At 38.6% G+C, this 26,702-nt stretch overlaps 5 protein-coding genes across 5 annotated transcripts; 2 read left to right on the top strand and 3 right to left on the bottom strand.

The window, feature by feature from the left end:
• Positions 1-44: 44 nt before the first annotated feature.
• On the bottom strand, positions 45-8,895 carry LOC124320626. Its single transcript, XM_046783474.1, has 6 exons — positions 8,331-8,895; positions 7,938-8,013; positions 6,520-7,870; positions 6,286-6,441; positions 5,980-6,195; positions 45-5,862 (listed from the first exon to the last, which is right to left on the bottom strand). The coding sequence occupies exons 3-6, from the start codon at positions 7,814-7,816 to the stop codon at positions 203-205; spliced, it is 7,329 nt and encodes a 2,442-aa protein (XP_046639430.1). The 5' UTR covers positions 7,817-7,870; positions 7,938-8,013; positions 8,331-8,895; the 3' UTR covers positions 45-202.
• Positions 8,896-9,050: 155 nt separating this feature from the next.
• LOC124320627 (very-long-chain 3-oxoacyl-CoA reductase-B-like) lies at positions 9,051-11,410 on the bottom strand. The gene is made up of 9 exons (XM_046783475.1): positions 11,212-11,410; positions 10,738-10,784; positions 10,541-10,616; positions 10,251-10,449; positions 10,077-10,183; positions 9,970-10,001; positions 9,793-9,858; positions 9,544-9,702; positions 9,051-9,452 (listed from the first exon to the last, which is right to left on the bottom strand). The coding sequence occupies exons 1-9, from the start codon at positions 11,363-11,365 to the stop codon at positions 9,330-9,332; spliced, it is 963 nt and encodes a 320-aa protein (XP_046639431.1). The 5' UTR covers positions 11,366-11,410; the 3' UTR covers positions 9,051-9,329.
• A 3,284-nt stretch (positions 11,411-14,694) lies between these two features.
• LOC124320735 (cell division cycle protein 123 homolog) lies at positions 14,695-16,281 on the top strand. The gene is made up of 6 exons (XM_046783612.1): positions 14,695-15,079; positions 15,135-15,230; positions 15,300-15,413; positions 15,481-15,601; positions 15,674-15,947; positions 16,016-16,281. The coding sequence occupies exons 1-6, from the start codon at positions 14,834-14,836 to the stop codon at positions 16,197-16,199; spliced, it is 1,035 nt and encodes a 344-aa protein (XP_046639568.1). The 5' UTR covers positions 14,695-14,833; the 3' UTR covers positions 16,200-16,281.
• Positions 16,282-17,537: 1,256 nt separating this feature from the next.
• Positions 17,538-24,213, top strand: LOC124337148 (prolyl 4-hydroxylase subunit alpha-2-like). The gene is made up of 12 exons (XM_046791260.1): positions 17,538-17,692; positions 19,584-19,790; positions 19,882-20,045; positions 20,100-20,270; positions 20,371-20,540; positions 20,610-20,819; positions 20,935-21,108; positions 21,176-21,358; positions 21,458-21,532; positions 22,636-22,704; positions 23,371-23,536; positions 23,642-24,213. The coding sequence occupies exons 2-12, from the start codon at positions 19,609-19,611 to the stop codon at positions 23,710-23,712; spliced, it is 1,635 nt and encodes a 544-aa protein (XP_046647216.1). The 5' UTR covers positions 17,538-17,692; positions 19,584-19,608; the 3' UTR covers positions 23,713-24,213.
• A 57-nt stretch (positions 24,214-24,270) lies between these two features.
• On the bottom strand, positions 24,271-26,355 carry LOC124337068 (dynein axonemal intermediate chain 1-like). The gene is made up of 8 exons (XM_046791136.1): positions 26,140-26,355; positions 26,025-26,061; positions 25,659-25,954; positions 25,337-25,571; positions 25,134-25,259; positions 24,893-25,068; positions 24,741-24,813; positions 24,271-24,660 (listed from the first exon to the last, which is right to left on the bottom strand). The coding sequence occupies exons 1-8, from the start codon at positions 26,353-26,355 to the stop codon at positions 24,527-24,529; spliced, it is 1,293 nt and encodes a 430-aa protein (XP_046647092.1). The 3' UTR covers positions 24,271-24,526.
• Between the last annotated feature and the right edge of the window lie 347 nt (positions 26,356-26,702).

Raw genomic sequence — 26,702 nt, 5'->3', positions numbered from 1 at the left:
ATAGCTGTCTGAGGTTGAGTGAGATTTCATACTCATTTTAACACGATACATTTTCTTTCGAAAGTTGTGTATTTCATCATTAAACAGCTAATAACTCGTCATATCATTTAAACTGGAAAAATTAGCTATGCAGATGTAACATGAGCTAATATCGTATGCATAAGATACATGAACATGGATTGACTGCGCCAAGCAAAACTTTTTAATAGTTTGTATTTGATCTTTCCTTGATAACGTGATCAAATCCTACAAGTTGGAAAACGTAAAGTTCACTGGAAGAATTATTTGACTTCAGGTCTTGTTCGATGCAGTCGAGTGAAAATTCTGGCGTTGTCGGAATGACACATTTGTGTTCTTGATAGTATTGTGTGATTTTGTCCACTTCATTTTTCAAATTGATGGTCGAGTCGAGAAAATATTCAAGTATTCTTTTGGTATTTTCTTTCTGCTCCTTGTAACCGTTGACGGCACAAAGAGAAGGGGTTTGGTCAGCAGTTTGCCTTCCTGATTGATGGATTGCACTGAAGGATTCCTGCATTTTAATGTGGTCATTCAAAATAGTCTCTGTTTGTCGTAACGCTCGGAAAAGTGCTGCTAATGTTTGTTCTTCGTCGTGGTCCTCATCATTTTTCTTTTCCTTTTCTTCTCTTTCTTGTTTCATTTCCGCTAGGAGAATAAAGGTGAGGTAATAAAAGGCGGCCGGATAGATGAAATTATCGTTTGAATTTTCAATCAATTTTTTGAAAATGTCGGCAGCTTTTTTTGTATAGATTTTTTCCGACTTTGTCGTTGCGAGGTGCTTAGCATAACTGATTGTGCGGGCCGGCGTCATAATTAAATCTTTCAAATTAATTTCAAACTTCGTATGTTTTAAATCAAAACATTTGAAGTCGTAATCCGTTTCGTCCAGAAAAAGGGCCCATTTGTCTAGGGCGCTACCGTGAATGAGCGTAAGCAACACTTCGTCATCTTGTCGGGCGATGCAATGATCTCTTAAGTATTCAACTTCCTCCCATTTTTCTCTTATCGTCTTCTCCGAGAAATTGGCGGTATATTTTTCGAAAAATATTTCAAGGCCTTCGGTGTGATCGAAATCTTTTTCCAGGCGTGAAATTCGTTCCCTCTCTTGACGGTTCCTAATCTCTTTCATGAAAAACATTTTCTCGGCACCCCATTCCTCACTAGTGCCCGATTCACGATCCCCTTGGTCAGTTTGTTCCTCGCACAGGATCAGGATTCCACTTCCCGGTTCTCCTTTCCTTGCCGCACGACCCATCGCTTGTCCCTCGACTCTTTCGTTGTCCGGGAAGTAAGTCAAACAAATGTGCAGACCTCCGTTGGCTTCTAGATTTTTGCTGATTTTAATGTCCGTCCCTCGGCCGGCCAAGTTGGTTGCGACGATCACATTTCCGACATCCAATCCGGGCTTATTTTCAAATTCGAATTTCTCGTAGTCGCGTGTGTAGCGATGAATGCGTTTATTATTATCCCTGAGATCCTGAGTCGCAGATTTCAGGTGTTTATGAACTTGGTAGACTTCTTTGATGGATCGGCAAAAGACGACGATGGAACGATTTTCTTGAATGGTCGCCCGTGTTTCTTGGGCAATAGCCTTCCACCAACTTTCTTTTGTCTTCAATATTTTGGGCGGTTTGAGGCTGAAACGTTTGGGGAAAGCAGTCGGAAGAGTCATGAATTCGCACTCGTATTTCCTCTTCAAAAAATCCTGCTCCGGTTGAGAGCCCAGAGTTCCCGACACACCTGCTATGTTATCATATTTCTTTATGTATGTGGCGTTGGAGATGAAAACCGCTTTCAGACTCTGCAACGTCAATTTGCATCCTTCCTTGAGCTGAAGAAACTGGTGCAGGGCTCCGTCCCACTGCGAACTGTATTGATCCGTCCCCGTGTCGGGATCGATGATAATCACTTGTGGATTCAAATCGGGATTTGTGTCTGATCGGTCGTGGTCGATGACGTAGTTCTCGTCTCGTTTGAGTTCCATCGCTCGCCTGGCATTGTCCAGCCAAGTTTCCAGGTGTCTGTCGACGAAATCCAATAAATGACTCGGTATGCGAATGTGACGTTCACGTTTGACGACTGAGCAGAGGAAATGGATTATTTTCGAATTGAGTGTTTCCTTCTGAAGCGTCGCGTTTGTCGGCGTGTAGTCGATCATTTCTTCCGTAATGTCACTGACTTCGTTAATCAGCAGACGTCCTTGTCGGTCGATAACATTCTTCTGAATCAGTTGCTCCCATATTACAGCTCGTTCGTATTCCTCTTGTCCCAACGGAGCGAGAAACTTTTTCAAATCATCTTCTGTCATTTGCCCGTAGAGATCATAGAGGACGGCGGATTTGATCATTTCCGCTGAAGTGTCATTTATTCTTTCCCAAATAAAAACGTATAGGGATTCAAGCATTTCCATGCCGGGGATGTCGTGCGACAAGTAGAGCATATTGTTGCCACGGTCCAACAGCATACAATCCACTTCGTCAATGAGAGCATAAACCGTCGGTCGGTCGCCTCGAATTCCACGATTGTAAAATTCATCCAGCAAATAATCACGCTGGAAATTGGCCAGTGTCCCGTACACGACGTCCATGTAATACGCTTTTCTTCGATCCTCTACAGATTTGCTGCAGTTGTTCGACACGGTGATGTTGAAAAACTCGTAAATTTCCTTGAGTCCTCCTTGAGCGACTGACAGGCTGGAATCACGGATGGCAAGATGGTCGTTGCTGGTGATGATGTCAATTTCATGCGGCCAAGGTTTTTGTAATTTCATGCTAAAAGCATAGGCAATGGCCACGCCGGCTACGATAAGCGATTTACCTTCACCGGTCCATACTTCCGCGAATTTTTTTCTTTCATTTTTAGTGTGTTTGGTGTCATCAATTAAATACAAAATTGCGATTTTCTGAGTGTCGCGCAGCTTGTCTCCCGTTAAGAGTTCGACAGCGTAATCGAAAATGCAGAGAAATATTTTTAAACTTGCTACAGCCCACTCTACACCGCCCATGTTAAGCATTGTTGGGTTGGAGACCATATAAGCGAATTTTGGATGGAGTAATACGGAAAGTAGATTTGGATTGGGTGATAATGATCTGTTTGCATCGGGTAGTAGTAAGGATAATATGGAAGATATGTTTGGATTAGATAATATGGAAGATACGTTTGGATTAGACAACATAGATAATAATACATTTTGATCGGGTAATAAGGAGGATAATATGTTTGAATTGGATAATATGGAAGAAAATAAGTTTGAATTGGATGCCATAGATAATAAGTCAGGATTGGAAAATGCGGAAATCAATACGTTTGGATTAGATAATAGGGAGGATACGCATGGATTCGTTAATAAGGAAGATAATACGCCTGGATCCGATAATAGGGACGGTATTATGTTTAGATTGGATAACAGCGAAGAAAAAACATTTGAATTTGGTGATGCGTGAGATTCGTCTGGGTTAGGTAAAAGGGACATTATGTTTGGATTGGATAATAAGGAAAGTACGTTTGGAAATTTCAATACGAAAGAAAAGAAAGACGAAATATCGGCAGTCTTAAAATCAGTCAGAAAAAAAAAGTTAATTCCGTGAACAATACTGTGGGCGGGAATTTCATTTTTTGCGTGTTGATACATTTCTAAATAAAGCTCAAAAAATGACTTCTGTTTTTTTACTTTGGAGGTATATTGTCTGTGAAAAGAATTGTCTTTAACTGTCTTGTCTTTCTTCAACAAGGTTTCTAATTTCTTGTTTTCGGGTTGTTTTTTGAACAATTTTTCCGCCATAATTTCTATGTCGTTTTGTAACTCTTCTCTCAGAAGTTTCGATACAGTAATAATGTTTTCGTTAACAAGCTTTTTCAACGCTTTTTCATGATGGTTCTTGAGATCTGTTTTCTTTATTTCATCGACAATCGCTTCCACGCTTTTCGGTTCTGATTTAGAATTATCTCCTGGAAGAAAAGTATTGCATCGGGTGTATTCCATTCCTTTTTTATCATTAGTTAAATCCTGAATCAATTCATTTTCATTTTTGTATTCCAGTTCCAGTAAAAGATTAACATATTCAAGCTTCTTCTTTTTAGTCAGTTGCTCGTTAACTTTCAACCATTCGTCGACTTTTCTCTCCCAAAATTTGCTGCTCTGTTTGTAGAAAAAGTTGATTACAGATAACTGACTAACGTCTCCCTTCAAATCAAATTTTTCTTCCTCGAGAGCTGTTAACATTCTCAACAGTTTGTTTAAATCGAAAGCAAACAAAACATCGTTTGCCTCTGTTTTCGTTGCAATTTTAGTGAACAACGATAATGCTCGATCGTGACTGCTCAGATTTTCACACATGAATTTTCTCCAATTTTCTCTCTCTTCCTCATTCTCCCAGGGTGTCTCCGACCGTTCTTCTATTTCTAATTGAAGAAATTCGCGTGTCCATTCGCCTGGTTCATACAATTCTACGATAGTGAGGTAGAAAAAGGGACTTATATTTCGGGTGTTGTAGCACTCGACCCATTCTGCTAGTGAACTAATTGCGGATGTAAGTTTTTCTGTTTGTTCAGCGTCATTGTTGAGGTTGTTTAATCGTTTCAAGAGTAGTTGAGATAGTTTATCCGGCGTCTTGTTTTGGGGATTCAACTTCTCAACGGAAGAGATGAGTTCATCCTTTTTATCGATCCAATGTTTCAGCTGTTCAAAATATGTTGGATTGCAATTTTGCTCGTCAGCTGCTGGAGCAAACTCTTTGCAGAATAAATTAAGGTTATAATTGGGTGAAAGTTTTTTCCATAGGCCGTTACTTTCACGCAAGACGAAATATTCGTTGTTTTCTAAATTGTTGGAATCCACCGTTTTCTCATATCGGAAAGATGAGGAGCCATGGCGTTCATAGACGTGAATTTTTATTTCTAAAATCTCTGCCAACATTTCTAGTTCGTCTAATCCCAGTGTGCGCTTTTGTGACTCTTCGCGGCTGTGTTTATCAATAAGTTTGCGAAACTTGTTGGTGTCCTTGCACATGTATTTACCCTCTGAATTTAACTGCCCGAAAAGGCAGTGAAGGAGACTGTCAGTTCCTTCTGCTGTTGGCCATTCATCGAGGCAGTTGGCGCTGACAACGTTATTCCAAACGGGACGACGGCCCATTATTTTTGGTTTAGGAAAAGAACGTGATGATTCTGACGCTGGTTTCACGTATTGTTCTTTTTCAATTTTGTCAACTTGTTGTTGTTGACATTGAGTCATGAGCTGATGGTGTTGATGAACCTTGTTTTCCATCTCTTTTATAATTTCGTCGATGCTATTCGAACGATGTACCGCTGGATGGGACAACCTCTTTTGAATGGAATCTGTCAATTGCTTCCGTTCGTCAATTTGGTCGAAATGTTGGACGAGACTTTGACGAATGACGGCCTTCTTCTTAAGCGCATTTATCAGATTCAATGGTACGTCTTTTGACGAGCAATTCATCATGGACACTTTGGCAAACAATTGATTATTCTTTCCGAAGTAACCCACTTTATATTTGATGTACTTGGTGTTGTCGTCCTCTTTTGATTTTCTCTCCACTCCCAGTTTAATTTTGATCTTCCTGTTTTCTTCGAACCCGTAGAAATCTCCTCTGCTGCTAGTGCTGCTATTATGGATGTAAGCTACGTCGCAGGTTACTTTGCCAATTTTACCGTCACAACCAGATGCCTCAAACACACCCATTCGAATAGCCATTAAAGGCTTGCGTCCTGTTTGAGCTTTGCCCGTGAAAGGGATCCCAGGACCTTTGTTCGCTTCAATGCTGTTGCCAAAACACTCAATGGTGATGTCACCACCGTATCCACCGTGTCCTGCATTGCCTCCTGTTAATTAAAAAAAAACTTAATTAATCCTTAAAATAAAACGAGTGAAACCTTCATGACGCGTTAAAAAATGAAATAATTAATAATTTCAGAAATTTCAGATACATAAGTTTATACTTGTTACTGAAATGAGTGTCTCATGTTCGTTTTTCTCTCCATAAAATATTGCCGTGATTTTACTGCCGTCTTCCGATTGGCCCTGGATGAGAAAATTGTCCTTGTGTTCTGGTTTGATTTCTTCGTCTTGTGTTCGATTTTCTCTTGGTAGAATTTCGTGCAATGTCTCTAAAACAGTTTCCATAGCCTCCTGTCGGTTGGTTCCTTTGACTCGCCCTGTTTATTTGGGAAAAAATGTCATGAGAATACGAGTAAATATTTTCGCAGTTTTAAAGCCGAAAAAATTACTAAAGCTTTGTATCTTACCTGATGGAAATAATTCCTCAAAGTTCTCTTTGGTCCATTTATAAGCCGCACTTCCGTCGGCTCCGTCAGATACGATTGTCCATTTTTGGCCGTTGATTATTACATTACACACGACGTGAACGTTACCGCCACTCTCGCCCGGTTGAACAGGCTCTCCTAAATTTTTTAGCAAATTCATTTAAACATTAGACAACAGGAAAGAAAAAAAAATTGCTGTAAAATGTAATAGCTCACCCATCGGTTTGTCATCTTCGGAATTTTGTCCCGATATGTCCCAACAAACTCCGCTCGAAATTTCCGTGGACTCATCGTTGATGACGCCATCAACGATGAGCTTGTCAGTGACGATGCCGACGTTTATTCCGTGCCAGATCTCATTATCCAAGTCACAGTCGATGTGAACGGATTTGAGTCCAACGATTTTTATTTCCTCGACATCCGGATTTTCATCTTTGAGTCGTTTCATTTTCCCAATCATTTTACTGACAAAGATGGCAACACCTTTAATGGAAATTATTTGCTTTCCGCCTTCTTCCTTGAATTCGATTTCAGTTTTGGGCAACAAGAATCTCTTGCACGTTTCTTTTGTCAGCACTTGCAATTTCCGAGTCCATTCGTTTTCACTTAATGAGTTCGCGATCAAAAGTAATGTCTGGAGCCATTCTGGTATTTTGCTGCTCTCGTCGTCAACGCAATGAAACATCTCCACCAATTTTTTCACCAGATCTTGACCAGTTTTATTCTCGCTCATTACATAATTTTGATGGAATCCTTCCTTCTCCAGGATGTCTTGCAAATTTTTATCTTCGTTGATGTTGGATATGAATTTGTTAAAGTCAACGATAAATTTTGTGTGTTTCTCGCTGCGGTTTTCATCTTTAACGATGTCATTAAGACATTGAGAAAAAACCCTTTCAATGTACGATGTCTTAAATTGTTTAAAATAGCAGTCGACAATGTTGGTGAAACGGGACGTGCTTGTGAAGATATCTTTCTGCTCGAGAATCAATTTAAGATATTGACAGTCAAAGTCGCACCAATGCCGTAGTGGCGATGTCTCGTCATTTATTTCGAAACAAAAGTCCTCGAGTGAACTTAAAGAATCCAGTTGATTCAAGACAGTAGACATTTCCCCGCTGATATCATTCTTCTCGTTGTCCAGATATTCAAAAGCCTTTCCCAAACTATGTTCCAACCATAATTTTAACAACGTTATGACGTATTGCCTCTCGGTCCATGTCGTTTCCAAACAAGAGAGTGGGCGGTCCAATTTCGACTCGATGTGTTCGACGGCGTTTTCGTACGATTTCGGATGATTCCCATAATTTCCCATCCATTCTTTCATTTCGTAGGCAACACCTTCCTTGGCAGTTAAGAGGATTGCTTCATACTTACTAGGATACGATTTTGAATTACTTGCGAACTCTTCATTTTTAGCTGTCGCCAATTCTCGAGAATGTTGGATAATACTCTCATTCCCATCAATTTCTAAACTTTCTGTCCCTTCTTCATATTTTATATTTTTTGACATTTTCCTTGGTAGTTAAAGTTGGCGTGCTGGGACTCCTTGCTCTAGGTCTACCTTCTGTGTTACCCCGTTTAAATTCATTATTATTATTTCAAAATTATTTGGTCAGAATTATTATTTTTACCATGCTCTACATGTCTACAGTTAATGGTGCAATCCAAAAAACGTTATTGTTTCAATTGGTAACCAGGCTGAAAAATCTAAATGTAAAAAGACCACAAATTAGTTAAATGCTCTACTATTCAGTAAATTGAACACAATTCAAGGAAACATTGCTTGGGGGCTAAAATGAAATTCAGTCAAATTAACAATTACTATAACACACCAAAGTTTCCTTAATAATACGAAATCACGCATCTTAATTTTCCAACAAAACCCTGTGTTATCATTTAACCAGTACCAGATCAATGCTGGAGCGCAAATATAACTAAAACATTTCCTAAAACGTACTTTTTAATATACAATGTTCCAATTCTCTCAAACATAAAATACGAGACAGTAAAAAAATTTCACTTACCACAATTGAATGAATTAAATTGCAGCAGGCTGGTAGAATAGAAGATTACAGCAGACAGTGTAAGATCAGATAGCCTAGAGCCATCAGATGTTTGCGGGGTGCAGTCCGAGAAGTTTTCAAACAGATTTCTGTGCCTGTGTCTGTATCTGCTTACTTTAAATAAGTTAGCACTGAACTATCCGGTTTCAACGTTTTGAAAGGACTTGCTTGACTGATTCAGGATTCGTGATTCATCGAGGGAATAGCTTGTATTGAATTGTTCCCATCCATTTATTGCTGTTGCGCTTTTCCAGACAAATCATAAAAAGAAATAAGCCACCTAAAAGAATTGCTACTGCCTGCCTTCTATAGCACCGTCATCGACAATTAATACCGTCAGTTTCACAATAAGTGGTTCAACTGCGTAAAGTTATCACAACTTGTGGCTTAATAACTTCCGACCGGCTTCCGTCCAGAAAGAAAAAAACTAACATTTTAACAAAAAATGGTTCAGATGTAGGCCTGTATGCGTGAAGTGATGCTGCTATAAATAGCATTAGATTGTATCGAAAAAAGCTAGAGAAAACAACAATCTGCACCACTTCCATTTCCCCTTTATCAAAGCTTGTGGTTGTAAATGACTTCCGAACTCTCAAGTTTTTGTTTTTTGTTTTTTTGTTTTTCTAGTTTTCCAGAAAAACTCCTGTGTTATCATTTTACCAGCAATATGTACCCTTAATAAACATTTTCATTTTCAGTGTATGGGAAACATCAAGATTGAAACAATAGCTGCAGTAGTAGGTAATGGAAGAGGGAACCACTTAAACCTACCAAGACTAACTTTTTATGAAATGAAAATACAAACACACAATATTTGTACCATAATCAGAGTAACAAGGAATTAGAACGTGATAAATAATAGTGATACAACTGGAACTGGTAAGAAAATCGGGTTTCCTTTTCCATTCGTACGTACAGAAGCATACGGTGCACGTTTGCAACCGGCAACAAGTAGGTATACTACTTTGGGAAGGCGAGCGACTTCAACGGGCCATTGACCGACTTCAAGGCTTCGAAGTGTTTCCGTGCAAAGAAAGTAAAGAGGTCAGGGAAAAGGAAGCATGTCGTCTCGCAAAAGGAAAGCTATACAACGAAACGAAATGGAAAAAATTTGATTATTGAACACAGGGAAAAGAAAATCTAATTAAAGCAAAGATAATAAACAAAATAATACCATTAGTTTGTGGTACCAAAATGAAGCAGTGCGTGACTCTAACCCAAGTGTTCGGAAATTGGCTTCAACGAAGTCTTGCGGATTAGGAACTGTCCAAGATGATTTACTAAACGAAGTGACACTAAGCATATTTGTCATCACGTAACCGGGCAATACCGTCTGTGATTTAAAAATCAGTATTAAATTTGAACGCGTAATTATATTAATTTTTTTAATGAGCAAAAGTCGTAAAAGTAATTTTATAATTACTTGAACTAAAACTCCAGTGCCGGACAGTTCAGCCGTAAGGTCACGTGAGAATTTGTCGACAAATGCCTATTCAACCAATTTAAAAAAAAAAAAAAAAAAAAAAAAAAAAGAACAATTTAAATTGTATAAAAATGCGAATTTAAAAAAAAAGCATCAAGAGCGTTATAAAGTACGTACTTTGGTGGCGGCATAAACCGTAGCTAGAGGCGCTGTAAATAAAAATTAGGATTAAAAATTTTAATAAAAGTAAATTACTGTAACTGTTTTTATATTTTTGTTATTACTAGCAAAAGCCCCGGAAATTGATCCAATATTAATGATAACACCTCGACTTTTACGAATCATCCGCGGTAAGATCATATGAGTCATACGTGCCATCGATGATACGTTGCTACCATTTATACAGAAAAAAAAATATATTTTTTCATTTTAAATCTATTTTGAATCTTGAATGTTACCAATGAATAAGATCGTCCAAAATATTTGCATCTTCTAAATCAGTGAATGGTTGGCAAAAGCCATTATTCATGCCGACATTGTTGATTAAAATACCAATGTCCAAGTCCGCCAGTTCCGAGTCAATGGCCTTATATATCGAACGGTCTCCCGTAAAGTCAATGGCCACTGTTTTAATATGGACGAATGGGTAGAGAGTTTCTACAGTGAACAAAGGAGAACGGTGTTACTAGCACGGAGAAAATCAACAAATTTCGCTTCCGCGGGAGGAAGAAGAATCATTTTGGCATACTTATTTCTTTGGCTGTTGCCTGAAGCTTAGACGGTGAACGACTTATGAGGACAACATCAAGTCCTATTGAGGCCAACTAAGAGAAAAGGAAAATGATTAAGTTAAACACAATGTTGGTAACACAAATACTGTACGGTATAAACATATAAATTTACTTCATTCATTTGTTTGAAAAGCTATAAATTGTTAAGTCATACCTTGTGTGCATATGCTTTGCCGATTCCGTCTGTGGCTCCCGTGATAACTGAAATGTCAACAAAAATTCTGACTTTATGTAGTACGTTCAAATACATTTACTAACTATAAGCAACCAGTTTGTAAAAATGACGCGTAGCAATCATAGCATCACTATTTGATGAATATATTTTGCACGCGTCCTTCTACCTTTTCCTTATGTTAACACGCTCAACACAAACACGCTTCATGCATATCCTTTCCACGATATATATGGAATGACGTTTTCTTAACCAAGGACAAGGCCCCTACTTTACATGTTCAAAATTGCCTTAGGCAGGATCAGCGAAAATTATGTATAGCTTGCGACCAACTCTAAACAAAAGCTAATTAATCAAGGAATTCCTATACGAAATACAAAGAATCAAGGATGGATAAAGTTTGATAAGGAACAACACGGAAATAGTTCGAAGCAAAAAAAAAGTGTTTTTTCTCACCTGCCCAGGGTCCGTAATCCATCAGATTTAAATTCAATTTGAGCCAGGAACCAAGAAACGTGGTAAAAACAAAGTGGCAAACATTCCAGGTAAATTTTAATGCAATCAGTGATAACATTACAGTGGCAATCCATTCGAGAACGGAAAATGTCATCTTGGCGATTCTAAAGTTGCGCGGTGTTTGAAGGTAGACTCCAGTCCGCCGATCGGTTTTTTCTTTTCAAACACAGCTGGAAGGAAAGAGCAAGCAAAGGGGCGGTTACTCAAGAGGCGCTGTCTAATTTAGGGCTTGGGAGACTCCCATATCTTTTTCAGTCTTTTTATATGTATTTGGCTTTATTTCAGAGATGCTTGTAAACGACACTTTTACATGCCATCGTGGGCGAATTCAAGGTTACGTCAGACTTCTTTTGAACAAAAACATTCTTTTCAGATCCTTGAATGCCATGAATGGTTTCCAAGCGAAGCTGTGTACATTTTTCTGCTGAAAAAACTGAGTTACATATAAGTATATAACCCTGTAATATGGCATATGCCATATTAAACTCACAATCAAAGGAATTAGTTTATAGATGTTATTTTTGAGTTGATATATTCTCTATATTAATTCTTCTTCTATCTTCTATTCTAAATGTCTACTTTAATCTCATTTATCCGAGTTCTGCTCTCTTATAATAATTAAGTTTTTTTTATTACAAGTTTTTTGCGCTATCTTTTGTCATTCGATATTCTATATTTAAAATTAATTCTCCTGGAAGTGTCTAAAGAGAGAAAGATAAGCTATCTGAATTTCACTTTGTAAAATTTCATGTTTTACATGATTGCGGAAGTAACCTGCAGTATTTGTTGCTAAGGTAGTACACAGTAGACTGCAGCGCCTGTACACTATGTACAGGTGGTTTTAAGAATTTAAATTTGAAATTCTAAAAAGGAACCGCGAAATCTAATACTAACACAACTTGTAGTCGAAATTTCAGGTCGTTGAACCTGATCACATTCACTTTCGTTGCGTTTTCCTCGTAAATATAAAACCCGCTGGCACTCGGCAGCACTACTACATTAAAATAACCTTTTGTAATTTACCTTAAAAAATGCTATAGGTTATAGTACAGCTGATGATTTTAGTTTAGTTTTTTTTTTCTTTCATTTTGGAAGTCGTTCACAAAATGATTATACTAGTCCGAGAGTCTGCGACAGTTGGGATAATTTCTTTTACAAAACACACCTGCGTTCGATCGAAATCAGGAACTAGAATTTTTATTTTGGTCTGCGTGATCTAAGTATATACCTTTTCACATTCTTCTTTTATGGCGTAAATCTTATTCGGATAAATTTTGTTGTAATTTTTAGGCCATTTCCTGCCGACTTCGGGAGTCTACGATACCTCCCGCAGGAGAGCCCTCCTCTGTGGCTCTTCCCCACGGCAGACTTGCATTTTCGCCATTCAAAATTTGAAAATTGTAATGCTAAAATATTTTACAGGTATCCTTTGTTACCTTCGAAGGCTCTATATAGTAGTATATATAGTAGTCTCGGGCTAGTTATTGACGGGTTAAAATGGGTCATGGACGTTCAGGCCCCGGCGTTCAGGCCCTACTTTCTATGTGGGCCTGAACGTCCAGCTGTTGGGCCTGAACGTCCAAAATAGTAATAATACAATGAATGTATAATTAATAATTTAATGCGACTTGGTCTCCGTGTCCTAGCCAACGCTTTGGCATCATGCTTTTGTTTTAAGTGGCGTTTTAGCTATAATGGAGGATGTTTTATTTTTAAAACTAAAAATTGGTAATTAATAACCTTGTGTAAGTTAATGGGGAAAAAAACTTATTAGCAAACCATACAGTGTGCCTAGCTCAAATAAAAAAAACAAAGTTCTTGAATGAACTTAATTTTGAAAAAGAGGAACCTGATAATATATTCGAATATATTCATCATTATTCAAGAACTTTGTTTTTACAAGATTTACTAATAGAAATCCTCTGGATTTGAGCTATTCACACTGTATGGCTCGCTAATAACTTTTTTTCCCATTAAGTTTAACTTACACAAGGTTATTAATTACCAATTTTTAGTTTAAAACAGAATACTATCCTCCATTAAGCTAAAACTCCAGTCAAAACAAAAGCAATATGCCAAAGCGTTGGCCTAGGCCACGGATACCAAGTCACATTAAATACATTCATTGTATTATTAGTATTTTGGACGTTCAGGCCCACATAGAAAGTAGGGCCTGAACGTCCTACATCCGTGAAATTCCCGAAAATCTCGTAAGGCAAAATGATTTCGTGATGGCCGTGATAATTTCAATGAACGGACAGCTTTTTTGGGCATTCAGTCCCAATTTTAGCTGTCAAAATCACATCAGCGAAACAAAAATTCCTATCTATTATATATTAATAGGGCAAAGCCCGATTTCAATGCATAAAGCTGACGTTATGCTGCAGTATAGCGACCACCTTAGCGGTCACTCGTTCGGACTCTTTCTCCCAAATCAACCTTGTTCCCGACAATAAAGTTCCCTGATTACGTCTTGTGAAAAATTGTAAACAAAGAAATAGCCTCTAAAACTAACAGCTGTACCATCATATTATTATGGCCTTGTGCGGATGTGGCCGGCAGACTTTCCGGATTCGAAATTTGAAAAATAATCGCGGTTGAAAATAATAAATTTTTTTTAAATTATTTATTAGCGCTAGAAATAATCGCCTGACAAGTCTCACGAAGTGCATCAGGGGTGCATCTGTTTTTAATCACGTGGCAGTTCTCAAATAACACCATTCTTTGAATAAATTCTAAAGTATTAAGTTTAAACTCCTATCAGAGTTTGGAGCTATGCGTGTTGCAAATCGTTATCTCACATATGACGTTCCTTTAAAACCACTTATTCTTATAAGGCTTGACTCTTGAGCCATTCACGGATACACGGGGATTTATGAACTTATGAAAAAGCAATTACTAGATAAAACTTCTGGATTGACTATACAAGCTGATACAAGGATGAAGGAAAAAGGCGACAAGCTGGCAGGAGAAAATATGTCTGTTTTAAGAGTTATTACACTATTACACTCTGAGCGCTACTTTAGACAGACGCTACACCGTCGTTAATTTCATTAGATACTTATTCACCCCATAAGCACATGTAAAACCCGGTTATTTCAAAAATAAATAAAAAAAAATTTTGAATTGAATTTAATTTTGCGATGGTCCATATTAAGCTTATAATTTCACGTCGATTTTTTTCTTAGTATTCGCTGTTCATCGGTATTCCGACCAATTTGTTTAACTGGTTTGACTCCTTTTAAACCAAGAAGGACCAGCAGGACACGCTTGCTTCATTATTTTTTTATTTGATTTGATATTTTATTGTTTCCGAGAGACTCGTTTTGAATGCGCCCACCCACATTCAAAACAAAATTTTCTCTGATCCTTGTTTCTATTTTCTCTTCACAGATGGCGTTATCTATCAATAACAAAAGCAAGTGACAGTTTTGGTTACTATTAGTTACTGCATAAGTGCATATGCATGGCTACTCTACTGGACTTAGAAAGCAAATGTAAGAACACGATTGACACGAACAATTTTGGTATCTGATAAACCAGCGTGGAACTTTTTTAAGGGATGAAAAGCCACGAAATCCAGGCGTGTTCTTTTTCTGAATGGTATCCACTGTTCAAGAAGGTGACGTTTCCTAGCAAAATTATTCCGTTAACCCAAGAGTTTGTCGACTACCTGCTCGCCGATAACTTAGTGTTACGCAGCGATCAAGCGTTGCTTACATATTCCCGAGATGATTCAAACTCCAGTGATTCTGAAGATGATGAAGAAGGTTGGGCTAAGGCAGAAAGCGAGACACCTGCACTTGAGGTTTAAATTCTTTGTGTTTTGGTTTTTCTGTTTTTTTTAATTCTCGCTTTTCTAGGCCCCACATTTTGAAGACATTGACAAAGAGATTACCACAGCAATAGCTGAATTTGGTGGTAAAGCCTTTATAAAATTAAACTGGAGTTCTCCCAAGGTTGTGTTAATATTTTTTATTTCTACTTAAATTTTCATATTTATCATCGAGGTATTATGAATTCTTCAGGATGCTGCTTGGATTGCATTAAATAATTCGCTTCAGTGTCACATGTCTGCTGATGTACATCTACTGCTGAAAAGCTCTGATTTTATTCTTCATGATCTGACTGAGCCATTCAAAGTAATATTGTTCTACATCAATTAATCAGCGACTTTATACAGCAAACTCATCGGTCACTTTATTACAGGAATGTGAAGATCAAAATGTCAATCAAACTCCTGTGAAGTATAATCTTGTTTTGAGAAAGTGGGTTGAAATAAACCCTGTGAATGAATTCCGTTGTTTTGTCCAAAATAAAAATCTAATAGGTAACATTAATGGTTTTACATCATGTTTCAAATTTTAAACATTGGTCCTAAACTTCTAATTGTGTCAACTAGGAATCTCACAGAGAGATGATACTCAGTTTTCTCCCTTCATTGAAAAAGAAAAGGAAGACATAGTTCGTGACATTGTCAGTTTTTTCAAAGAACAGATACGTCCTAAATTTCACCTCGACAACTATGTGATGGACGTATTTCGACAACGAAAGGATAAAATTGTTTTGATCGATTTTAATCCTTACGGGGTTATCACAGACTCTTTGTTGTTCGACTGGAATGAAGATTTGCTACAGATTAGCGACGCTTCAGAGACGACATCGCCTTCCGATTGGTAATTATTTCAGCTTGATTTTAAAATCGCCAGAACTTGTAATTATTTCAATTTGTTCTCATTCTCAGCGCTAGCGCTACGCCCGATTTTCGCTTCATTCCCGAAGAGTCAGGGATCCGTAGCAATCCACTCCGTCGTTATTGCGTTCCGGAAGACATAGCCCATTTAACGTCGGGTGAAGATCCTTTCAAACTGATGGACCTTCTGAAATTACGATCAGGGACCCAAGAAGATAATGCCGATAGTGACTGACAATTTTTGGTTGTGTAAATCTTGTGGTTTCACGTATTCATGGGAATACAACTCATACAATATATGCACACTAGAAATTCAACGATTCAATTCAATTCGGAATTTGTTCTAAGATCATGGAATCCTCCAGTCTATAAATACATATATCAGAATTTTTTCACTAAGTTTGATTGAGTACTAAGTAACGACGAAAGTGCCTGTGTTATCTCGGATTGTGATCGATTTCGATGATTTAGAGAAGATTCTCAACCAAAACAAAAGTGAATGTGCAATAAAGGCGCATGCCGCCCAAGTTTCATGGGTGAATGAAAGTCAGGATAGGCAACACTAACTTTCACCTTTTCGTTTTCCTACGTGCTAGTAACCCTTTCAAGGACGAACAGTGCCTAGAACATCCGAAGCGATTTGTGTGGCGCAAACTGCGGTCCACCGCAAACAGCAGAAACAGATGATGAGCGCGACAGATGGTCTCGGTGCCCTCCTACCTACTGTCATACGCACCGAATGGGAGGCGTGTACATGCTCCTGCATGATTGGGTTTCGATAAATAATTTTCTATTTCACTCAAAATTTTTCGAGGGTCGTCAACTTTCGATCGTGGCGTGTAATAGGTACAGTGGCCTAGCATTATGCAACTCCTGGGATTTCTCTATGGTGTTCTTTTCCCTTTTTTGTTTCACTGGTATTCACATATAATTGTTTACTCTCCATTGTTTTGCGAGCATGTGAACTGGAACAGTTCTCATCTAGCTATGAGTAGAAATGATTGGATAGCTTATCAAATTCGCTACAAATGGCCGAAACGATTTTACTCTCGGGGGCGTCCAGTACGTTTAGTGTATGTATACAAATCTCGCGCGTTAAATCTCAAACGAATAATTCGAGTTATTTAACCGTGATGCGATGGAAATAGGTGTAGGTATACATGTCTATGTGTCTGTGGGTAAAAGAATGAACCGACTCTAGCCGGTACGCAGACCAAATAAAGACGACGCGTCACCACTTGATTTAATCGTGAGAATACACCGACCAACTTGATGAAGTTCTCTTTGCTCCTTCTCGGTTTTATTTTTATTTTATCTATTTTTTCAAAAAGAAGACTAAGAGCATTGCTGACACGAGAAGAGCAGCAGGACAGCTGCCGTCGAGCACTATAGGTTTTTTTCGTCCTTGAGAAATGTGTGAAAGACCCCAAAGTGTGTAGTATGTGTGCCTGTTTGTGTCGTGCTCTACCAATAGTTTTGCCGCTGTTTCTTTTCCCTTTTTTCTCTCTTGTGGCTTGGTTGTACAATAGCAGATTTTTTTTTATCGATGGAAAATAAAAAGGAGTTGGGAATGGAAGACAACCAGCCGAAGTAAAGTTGCTCCTCACAGTTGGGTGGCAATCGTCAAGAAGAGCGGACGTTTTAACAAGATTCGCTTTGATAATTCACGCTGGGACAACAGTCCTGCTTTGAAGAAAGGCTACGTTTACTGGGATTCTATTAATACAGGTAAGAAAGAATTTGACTTGAATTAAATTTTATATTAAATCAAAACCTTTTAATTAAAATGTCGAGGGTTGTGGTAACCTTATTCAAATATTACCAATTTACCATTGAGTTTTGATTATAAATTTCGAATCATCGTACAATTTGTATTAGAGTTATCGACCACAAAATCGATAGTTTTTTTGTTTTTGTTTGTTTATTTGATTAAATTAAAAATACCCTTTTAAGATATTGCAAAATTCATTGCTGAGGTTCTGGTCTGAAACCACGACACACGAATCCTTTCCATTTTACCGGTGATTCTAATGAAAGAATACTTGTCCAAAACATGTTGTACGGTCTACACAAACTACAGATTGTATAGGCTGTAAACAAACCGTGTGGATTTTTATAGCGGATGATCATTGAAAGCGTGCGCCGCTAGTTCCCTTGGGAAATTCGTTCGTTAGAATACCTGTGTTCCGTTGAATGGTGTCCTCCTAATTTTGTACCGTTCCCTCTCTAGCTCTGCTCCGTGATTGGCATCATTTGTAAAAAATTGCTCAGCACAATGGATGTGAAAACACGCGTCCATTCTGTCATTTCATAACGGAGCCCACATCTTGCCGAATACGCCAGAAAATAAAAAAATAGAAAGGGAATTTCAAACTTCCTCGAATCGGTCTCTGAACCCCATTGCTCCGAAATTGCACTGTGATGCGTGCACTGCCATGACGGAATGACTATACGTGCCATTGTCTATTATGCCTTTTTTTTCTTCCTCAATTCAAACAACAGCGGGAAGGAAATCAAATAATAATAGAGGAAGATATAATTAAAACAGGTGGCCGAGCATCATTTGCATTGCGTAGCGCTCTGTAATCATTGCACGGTCGCTAAGTTCTGAGGCTGCACTTGACCGGATGACGGGCCTTGATGTCCTCTATACTATACCTTTCGTGTCATTACACCTGGCGCTACTAAACACACGCACAAAAGAAAAAAAAAAAACACTTTATTATTTTATTGTATACTTATGTGTCTACTCTCGTTCCTTATTTTACCATGTTAATTTTAAGTTAATTTCATTTGACTTGAAGGCTAGTAGCTTTATTACCCCGTATCACGATGGGTTCAAAGGGTCACACTGTAGTCGCAAAAGTTACCTAACGGTATATTCCAAGCACGAGTTGAACAAAAGCGTTTCTAAAAGCTTTTGAATTCGCTACAGTCAGTTATCTCGCAATCCTCAGCAACAAAGGACCAAAGAAAACAGCCCGAAAGGTAACGCGCGTCTCTATATGGGATAGATATACTGCTGCGTATTGTCTCTATGGGAGATATGGTGAATGTATTGTGATGTGTGCTTTGGTGTTCACGTTTTGTTGAATTTCAATGGTTACCGCAAAACACATTTGCTTGGACAGAAATCACCATAATGGAATACCGGTACGTGGTGTTTTGTGCATGCAACTATTTGCTATGAACCAACGAGAAATGGGACATGTAGTTAGCCATGTAAGACATAAAACTGACTATCTATTCTCAGTTTCGGTAAGGAACTAAAAGAAAATAATGTCTATCTCATTGTGTATAATTTTATTTTCTATCAAATATTTTGCAATTTATGACTCGTTATGTTTGTTCTTTTCTGGAGACCAGCCCATTTTTCTATATAAATGCTTATTATAAGAAGTGATCATTTTTAAGAATGCGAAGTACTGTATAGCCAGCGATAAGATCATTAATTATGTACCACAAATAGTTCTCCGATCGTTGTGATGGCCCATTGGGACTTTACGCGCAACCACAAATGACCGCATTTCTCTAGAACTTTTCCTCTTATAAAATGGTTCTATCAAGGTGTTGACTGAAAATTATCTGTTTTTTTTTTTTTTTTTTTTTTTCCTTGCAGATTATCATTAAACAGAAGAGAAAAGATGGGCCCAATTTTTCTGATAATAACAACGCTGCTGGTGATATTAGGAACCCGGCCAGTTTCCGGTGACATGTTTTCCGCTTCGGCCGATTTGGCAAACACCTTTCGCCTTGAACAAAAAGTAGTCAATGTGTTGGGAGAATTGGTCGCCCAGACGGAAGCTAAATTATCGATCATTCGACAGTAAGTCCATACCTATAATTATTTACGGACATTTTCGCGTAGAAATACAACCGAATCTGATACTCAAATTACATCATGCTCGTATTATTAGCTATCTTGAGGATTACCAGAGCGTGGTCGAGGAAAAAGCGGCTAGCGAGGAGGAATTCATCGAACGGGTGGCAGGAAATCCCATTCATGCTTACCGATTGATGAAACGTCTTTACTTCGATTGGCAGACGGTAGAAAAAGAAATCAAAGCTGACAACTGGCGAAGTATATTTGCGATCATAGTGGAATAAAGAAAACATATATACTGAAATATTAAAGCTTATTGCGTTCTTGTGAACAACGATAGACGCTCTGCGACAGTTGGAACGCGTTCGCATGGGGGCGAAATTTCCGAAAGAAGAGGATTTCTTCGGTGTCTACAAGACACTTACGAGCTGAACATGACTCAATTGGCTCGAGGAAACCTCTGGGGTAGACAAACGCGTGCAGGTACTGTATAATGTGTGTTTTCATCTTTCACAAGCACTCGTCGTTGATGCGGCACTATTTTTACCGCTATATTATTGTGTTCACTTTCCTCCGTATACAGAACTGACCGCCCAAGATTGCTTGTTCATGGGCAAACACGCCTTCAATGCCGGCGCATACGCACGAGCGGTCGAGTGGTTCGAAGAGTCTTATATTCTAGCCGGGCTGGAAAATAACAAAACCATTAGGCAGGACCAGGTGATGGAATTCATTCAGCACGCCATCAACATGGTATGTATTGATTTTTAGCATTCGGTTTTTCATGTATTTTTGATCGCGTCATTTTCATTTCATTTTTAGCACGATGACACCTTGCAGCAAACGAAACAACGGAAACCGATGGCCGTGCTATCGCACACCAATTCGTTCGACTTACCTCTGAGGGAGAGACCGGCTGTGGTCCAGCGGAGTGAGATTATTCGCAGTCGGAAGTACAATCTCGGGAAACACATCAGCGATCAGGACGACGCTTCCAACTTTAACGCATTGTGTAGGGGCGAAAGACTACTGGTATGTTGTACAGCAATACGGGATAACCTAATTATTGAAAATAATTTAATTATAGTAATTTTGGTAGTTTTGGTAGGATTACATCAATTAATGAATTCGTTTTTATTTTTTGAAGAATGACAAACTCCTGGCGGAGCTGAAATGCTGGTACGATACTCGCCATCAATTTTATTTTCTCCTGATGCCCATCAAAATCGAACAACATTCATTCGAGCCTGCGATTTACACATTTCACGATGTACTGAGTGACGAAGAAATCGAAACAATCAAGGAATTAGCCAAACCACTGGTAACTATAAAATTGAAAAAAAAAGTATCGCTTTGTTCTAAAAATGACGTCGTGTGTGTAAATGCAGTTGGCTCGATCGATGGTGCAAGGGAAACTTGGCGTGGGGCACGAAGTTTCAAATGTTAGGACCTCGAAAACGGCCTGGCTTCCAGAGGGTTTACACCCCTTACTAAATCGTCTTTCCCGGCGGATTGGACTAATCACTGGCTTGAAAACCGATCCTATTCGCGACGAAGCAGAACTCCTTCAGGTTTGAATCGAAATCGAATTTTTTATTGGTAGCCTACAGATAGTTTATCTCACGCTCATTCCCTTTTTTATTATTTTGTTTTTAATTACTGACGATTAGGTTGCTAACTACGGGATTGGCGGACATTACTCACCTCATCATGACTATCTAATGAAAGACAAAGCGGATTTCGAGGTAATAAAAATTTGTTTGATTTTATTTCGGTAGTGATGCGCCAGTATAGCAAGTTAATTTTAATTTAATTTTCTCCTCGATAACATGTATTTTCATTTTGATAATAATGTTGCAAGCGACCAATAAGTCTCTAAGTCACTATAGAACACGCCCAAAAGTTGCTTCTTTTCCAGAGTCCAATGATCACGTACACAATCTTACTGACACGATTCTAAAAATTAACGGTCACCTTCAAACGACCGCCTTAACTATGGCAGTGGTAAAAGACGATTGAATACGGTTGGATGCATTTTCTCCGTTTACTACTCTTCGATCGCGAAGTTTCTTATTTGATCAAAACCATCTTAAGAACTTTGTTCCTCTCACTCTCATCTCAGGATGTCCATTTTTATTTGGAATTTGTGAACTATTTTTATTCGCCAGATAGTAAAATGTGGTCGACTTTTACGATATCATTTTATTCAACTAGTCAACCATGAAAGTCAAGCTACAATTTGCCACAGACCAGTATACTACATAGCTTCTCACCATATACAAACTATAGCTATTTGTTTTCAGTTCGCTGACGTTCGAATCATTTTCAGTTTCGTGGTTATAAATTAGATGTATAATACTTATACTGGCGCATCACATATTTCATGCCTGCTCAATTTATTTTTCCTGCGTTCATACCTTAAACTGCTGTCGACACTGACTATTACAATTGACATTTGACTGTATCACCTATACGACCCAATGGACTTAACATACTTTACAGTTGGAAAAGATGCCTCCTCGCGAACTTGCAATGGGCGACAGAATTGCCACTTACATGTTTTACGTAAGTTAACTCTCGTGATTGCTGAAGAAATATAGCCTACAGCATAAATCATGCATAGAACAATTCAATTGGGAATAGACTAAAAAAAAAACCCACTGGTGTAGCCACTGGCACGGAAAGTAGTTAGACGGACAGACCCTTTCTCACGCTTTTAACACGCTGGCTTTGGAAAAAAAAAAAAAAAAATCTTAAATCTAGTTGATTTTCTCGTAGTTTTGCCATGTACATAGCATAGCTAACTCTTAGTCGGTTAAACGGCGGGTATTGTTTGGCTTTTTCTTAGGCGAAAAAAAAGTACATGCACCATCGAGAGCTCCAAGCTGGAGATCGGATAGCGACATTTATGTTTTACGTGAGTATATTGCTGTGCTGCTGGCCACTTGATTCCTCGGCGGCCGACTTCCCATGATGATGCCACAGCACGTTTCTCTTTCGCATGTCTATTCTTTGTAGGCGGGAATTTTTTTTTTACTTGGTGTAATTGCCCAGCCTGCTGTTCCTGATGTTATTTTATCTGTTTGTGCTGGTCTGGTTTTCCAAAATCGAACAGCAGCCATCGTTTTTCTTGTAATTATTTGAAGGTTGAATTTGTTGGAGCTTAGCTTATACTCATCCTAACAAATAGTTTGCACATGTTTCATTACTATTATGGGAACTTTATCTCTATACTTTTGGGGGATGTATATACTTAATTCCAGTGAAAACAACAAAACACAAACAGGGGAAAAAAGCAACACTATCTGTCGAAAAATTGCCCAGGAAAAAGTTATGGGATTTGCGGTTTTACGTCCATCCAAGACAGTTTAGTCACGGTGAATTATTTCACCCGCAAAAGAGTCTGCGTGTCTGCCTTTTCTTCTTTTTTGTGATACTATAAATTCCCAATTCTTTTTATCTTTTACCGGTTTGTGGCTAAGTCAGTCTGTGTGTAATCAGACGGGAGATGGGTATTGGGTAAACATTTGGCACGGTGATAAAACACTGTATTTTATTGGAACCATCATCAATGCCATTACAGCTTAACGACGTAGAGCGCGGCGGGTCGACGGCTTTCCCGCGGGCTGGCGTCGCAGTCAAGCCGGTGAAGGGCGGTGCCGCATTTTGGTATAACCTGAAGCGCAGCGGGAAACCGGATCCTCTAACTCTTCACGGTGCATGTCCCGTCTTGCTGGGACATAAATGGGGTGAGTTACCCACCAAACTTCCGTTCATTTTTTCTCGGCTAGTCAATTTGTAGCTTAGTAAATATTCCTTCATATTTAATTTTTCGTATTTAAAATGTAATACAGTCAGCAACAAATGGATTCGGGAAACTGCTCAGACTTTCAACAGACGCTGCCTACTCGATGCCAATCAATAAAAACAAGAAAGTCGCCATCAAAAATCGAAATTTTTTAAAAACGATATCATTTTTATACCAATTTATTACGGTTGTGGTGTATGACGTATGTGTAACTGTCTAACAGTTTTGTATTCCTTCAAGTACTCTATCGTAACGTCATTTCAAATTATTCTGTACGTATTTTAATACTTCGACATTTCCTTTTCTAAATTTGGCCCTAGTCAAGAATTTGAGCCTTTTCCGTGGTATAAAGGCATTAAACTGGTTGAAATTGATGAGCGTTTCTACGACACTTTCGTAATGAAATCTGTTTATTGGCAACCAAAAACACAGACCGTATTTATTATGAACTGTCTGGACTGACGTGGATGATTGCAAATTGTGATTCCCTCCTTAATTTTATTATGATTTCTCCAAGCACGCCAAGGTGGCGGTTGGTAGCACACAGATGACACAATAAATATGTTTGTTATCACGGATTGTAGTTGTAGTTGTGAGAATAAACGTGGATTTTACCAATGTCGTCTCCAACGAGAAGTGCCTGTAATTTATTATTATTTATTATTTATTAACGAAATTATTTTCTATTTTTAGGAATTCACCTTGGAATGAGCGACGAAACACACAGTCGTGAGTCGTGAAGTTTTGCAAGCTGGGTCCGGCATTCGGCGAGCGCTTATTAAAAACATGGCTGCCGGGAATATTTTCCAAAGTTCAATCGAATCGGGTTTTAAGATGGCCATCAGCTCGGGACAGTCGGGATTACACGTGAAATTGATGATGGATCCCTGCTCGATAATATTAAATGTTATTTCATTTTCGTTACAAGATTTTATGAAAAACTTGCCAATGGCTCTGGGAAAAGTGGCGTAACTTGGCTTTTCTGTCCTGGCAGTAACATTTCCACATAAATCATATTGTCGTTGCCAAGAGTAATGATGTACTCCTTGTCTTCGTAGTCGATTCCTAAAGATAACAACAACCACCAGGTTTAAGTCAAAAGATTTACGGAAAGAAAGAAACAAAATTATTTATACGGTACGTACTTTCCATATGGACTAACGCTCCAACGTGTCTTTGAGTCGTCATTAGTGGCACATAATTTTGGAGGAAAGAAAACTATAAAACAAAATAATAAAAATTTATTTATTTTTAGACTCTAAAAAAAACGGAATAAAAATACAAATATATTACGTACGGTATGGAGCGAACCATCTTCCGAGCCGATGATGAATCGATCCGGGTCGCTTTTGAGCGGAGCCACGCAACATCGCGCAGCCGGAGTGGGCAAGCAGTCCGGCTGCGAGAGTAGAGTGAGTTCGATCAATCTCGGCAATTCCAGATGGTAATAAGACGGCTCCAATTCCGCAATAACTAAACAACACAAAATCACCATTTCTTATTAGCAAATTCATAGTCCCGGGTGTTGTATATTATACCTTGAGATTCGAGTGCGAGTTCCGCCGTCACAGTCGTCCACATGAGAACTCGCCCGTCACTTCCGCTGCTCAGCACTTTGCAGCCAACCCAGCACAAGTCAAGCACGCTTCCTTTATGGCCGCTGTCTAGAAGAAAAGGAACCGAAATGGCCGTCATCTTCGCTGGCATCCCATATTAATGGCATTTGGAATTGTATATGTACTTTGAACTCTATTTTCAGCAATGTGTCCTGACGAAGCCGAGATGCTAATGAAGCGAACCATGCCGCTTTCGTCTCCGACTGCTATGAGACGTGGATTGTCGATCGAGAATTTCACGGTGGTCGGGTTGGTGCTGGTCGAAATGACGAGCTCCGGATAAGTGACGTTCTGCACGTTCCAACAGGTGATAAAACCTTTGTGGGTGTTCAGGTTCTGATACGCTACGGCGAACAGCATCTTCAAAATGTTGCGCAAAAACCAAAGATAAATTATACATACATTTCTTTTGGGTTGATAGCGGTTTGCGGTTTAAATAATATGTACCCGATCCTGTGGATTGCAGGCCACGCAATTCACTTTAGTAAATTGATTTTCATCGCTCCAGATCATTTTCCATTCCAATTTGAATCGTAATCCATCTTCGACTTCCACCCGTTGCAGAGGATCTCGGGGCCAAATCACGCCGACCATTTCGGCCCACAGCGGTGCAATTTCGATGGAGGATAGAGACCTTCCCAGTGAGGTCAATTTGGAAACTGTCGATTCCATCTTTTCTTCAAAACTAGGCTCTTCTCCTTCTTCTCGCTCTTCTTCTTCCTCTTCAGTAAAGCGGTAAGAATCTGAAAAATTAAGAAAATGCAGTTTTATACCATTAAGGCCGCCGGGAAATCAATTCATAAAAGATGGTACCATACAAGTCCCATACGGTTGCTTGCGCGTCTTGATCCTGATAAATGTCCAATCAAGTGTTCAATAATTCGGTTTTTTTAAAGGAGAGTTAATTGTTTATGGCAAATATACGTACATTCATGATCAAAGGAAATGTTTGTTCCTTTTCCGAAATTTGCAAAGCCGTGATTGTTTGCGTGCTTTTACCGCAACACTTGACATTTGGAGTCAAGTCTGTCAATTCTAATTGATTTTCTTTTGAAATTTCGACAGACTCTGTAATGAAACAATCGCTGTCTATTTTCAACAACCAAATTGTGGGACTTTCGACGAGCTTCACTTTAACACTCATTTTGTGGCTGTTTGTATTTGGCGTCCGCGTTGCTATGACAACGATACACGACTCGTTTAATCAAATTTCGTTTGTATGTAAAATAGTCTAAGTTCAAAAGCATTTAAAGTAAAGTAATATTCACACTTTTTAGTTGGTCTCAACCTATGCGGTAGACATGAAAAAAATCCAATGCGTAACGACACAAATTTTGAGCAATACGCTCTAAACGTCGGTCTTAAGGAAAAGGAATAGCAGTTTTAGAATAATTCTTCCAAATATTAATATAAGCACAACTTGAATCAAAGTAAAACGGTCGATCCAACCATTTATTCTTTATTATTATACTATTAGCTAAAACTTAAAAA

This window comes from Daphnia pulicaria, chromosome 1, assembly GCF_021234035.1.
Source record: "Daphnia pulicaria isolate SC F1-1A chromosome 1, SC_F0-13Bv2, whole genome shotgun sequence".
In the NCBI taxonomy this organism is placed as follows: domain Eukaryota; kingdom Metazoa; phylum Arthropoda; class Branchiopoda; order Diplostraca; family Daphniidae; genus Daphnia; species Daphnia pulicaria.
The sequence above is the reverse complement of the archived record's forward strand: the minus strand, read 5'-3'. Positions and strand labels throughout refer to the sequence as shown.

Excerpts from the sequence above, each read along its gene's own strand:
- LOC124320626 (XM_046783474.1), bottom strand. The coding sequence starts at position 7,816 with ATGTCAAAAAATATAAAATATGAAGAAGGGACAGAAAGTTTAGAAATT. Across the intron at positions 6,196-6,285 it reads TGAGGAATTATTTCCATCAG|GGCGAGTCAAAGGAACCAAC; the intron begins GTAAGATACAAA and ends CCAAATAAACAG. Across the intron at positions 5,863-5,979 it reads GACACTCATTTCAGTAACAA|GAGGCAATGCAGGACACGGT; the intron begins GTATAAACTTAT and ends TTTAATTAACAG.
- LOC124337068 (XM_046791136.1), bottom strand. The coding sequence starts at position 26,355 with ATGAGTGTTAAAGTGAAGCTCGTCGAAAGTCCCACAATTTGGTTGTTG. Across the intron at positions 26,062-26,139 it reads CATTTCCTTTGATCATGAAT|GATCAAGACGCGCAAGCAAC; the intron begins GTACGTATATTT and ends GACATTTATCAG. Across the intron at positions 24,814-24,892 it reads AAGATGGTTCGCTCCATACC|TTTTCTTTCCTCCAAAATTA; the intron begins GTACGTAATATA and ends TTTGTTTTATAG.
- LOC124320627 (XM_046783475.1), bottom strand. The coding sequence starts at position 11,365 with ATGACATTTTCCGTTCTCGAATGGATTGCCACTGTAATGTTATCACTG. Across the intron at positions 10,450-10,540 it reads GGCAACAGCCAAAGAAATAA|AAACTCTCTACCCATTCGTC; the intron begins GTATGCCAAAAT and ends TGTTCACTGTAG. Across the intron at positions 9,703-9,792 it reads GCACTGGAGTTTTAGTTCAA|ACGGTATTGCCCGGTTACGT; the intron begins GTAATTATAAAA and ends TTTAAATCACAG.
- LOC124337148 (XM_046791260.1), top strand. The coding sequence starts at position 19,609 with ATGGGCCCAATTTTTCTGATAATAACAACGCTGCTGGTGATATTAGGA. Across the intron at positions 19,791-19,881 it reads AAATTATCGATCATTCGACA|CTATCTTGAGGATTACCAGA; the intron begins GTAAGTCCATAC and ends TCGTATTATTAG. Across the intron at positions 20,820-20,934 it reads GTAGGGGCGAAAGACTACTG|AATGACAAACTCCTGGCGGA; the intron begins GTATGTTGTACA and ends TATTTTTTGAAG.
- LOC124320735 (XM_046783612.1), top strand. The coding sequence starts at position 14,834 with ATGAAAAGCCACGAAATCCAGGCGTGTTCTTTTTCTGAATGGTATCCA. Across the intron at positions 15,231-15,299 it reads TAAACTGGAGTTCTCCCAAG|GATGCTGCTTGGATTGCATT; the intron begins GTTGTGTTAATA and ends TGAATTCTTCAG. Across the intron at positions 15,948-16,015 it reads ACGACATCGCCTTCCGATTG|CGCTAGCGCTACGCCCGATT; the intron begins GTAATTATTTCA and ends TCTCATTCTCAG.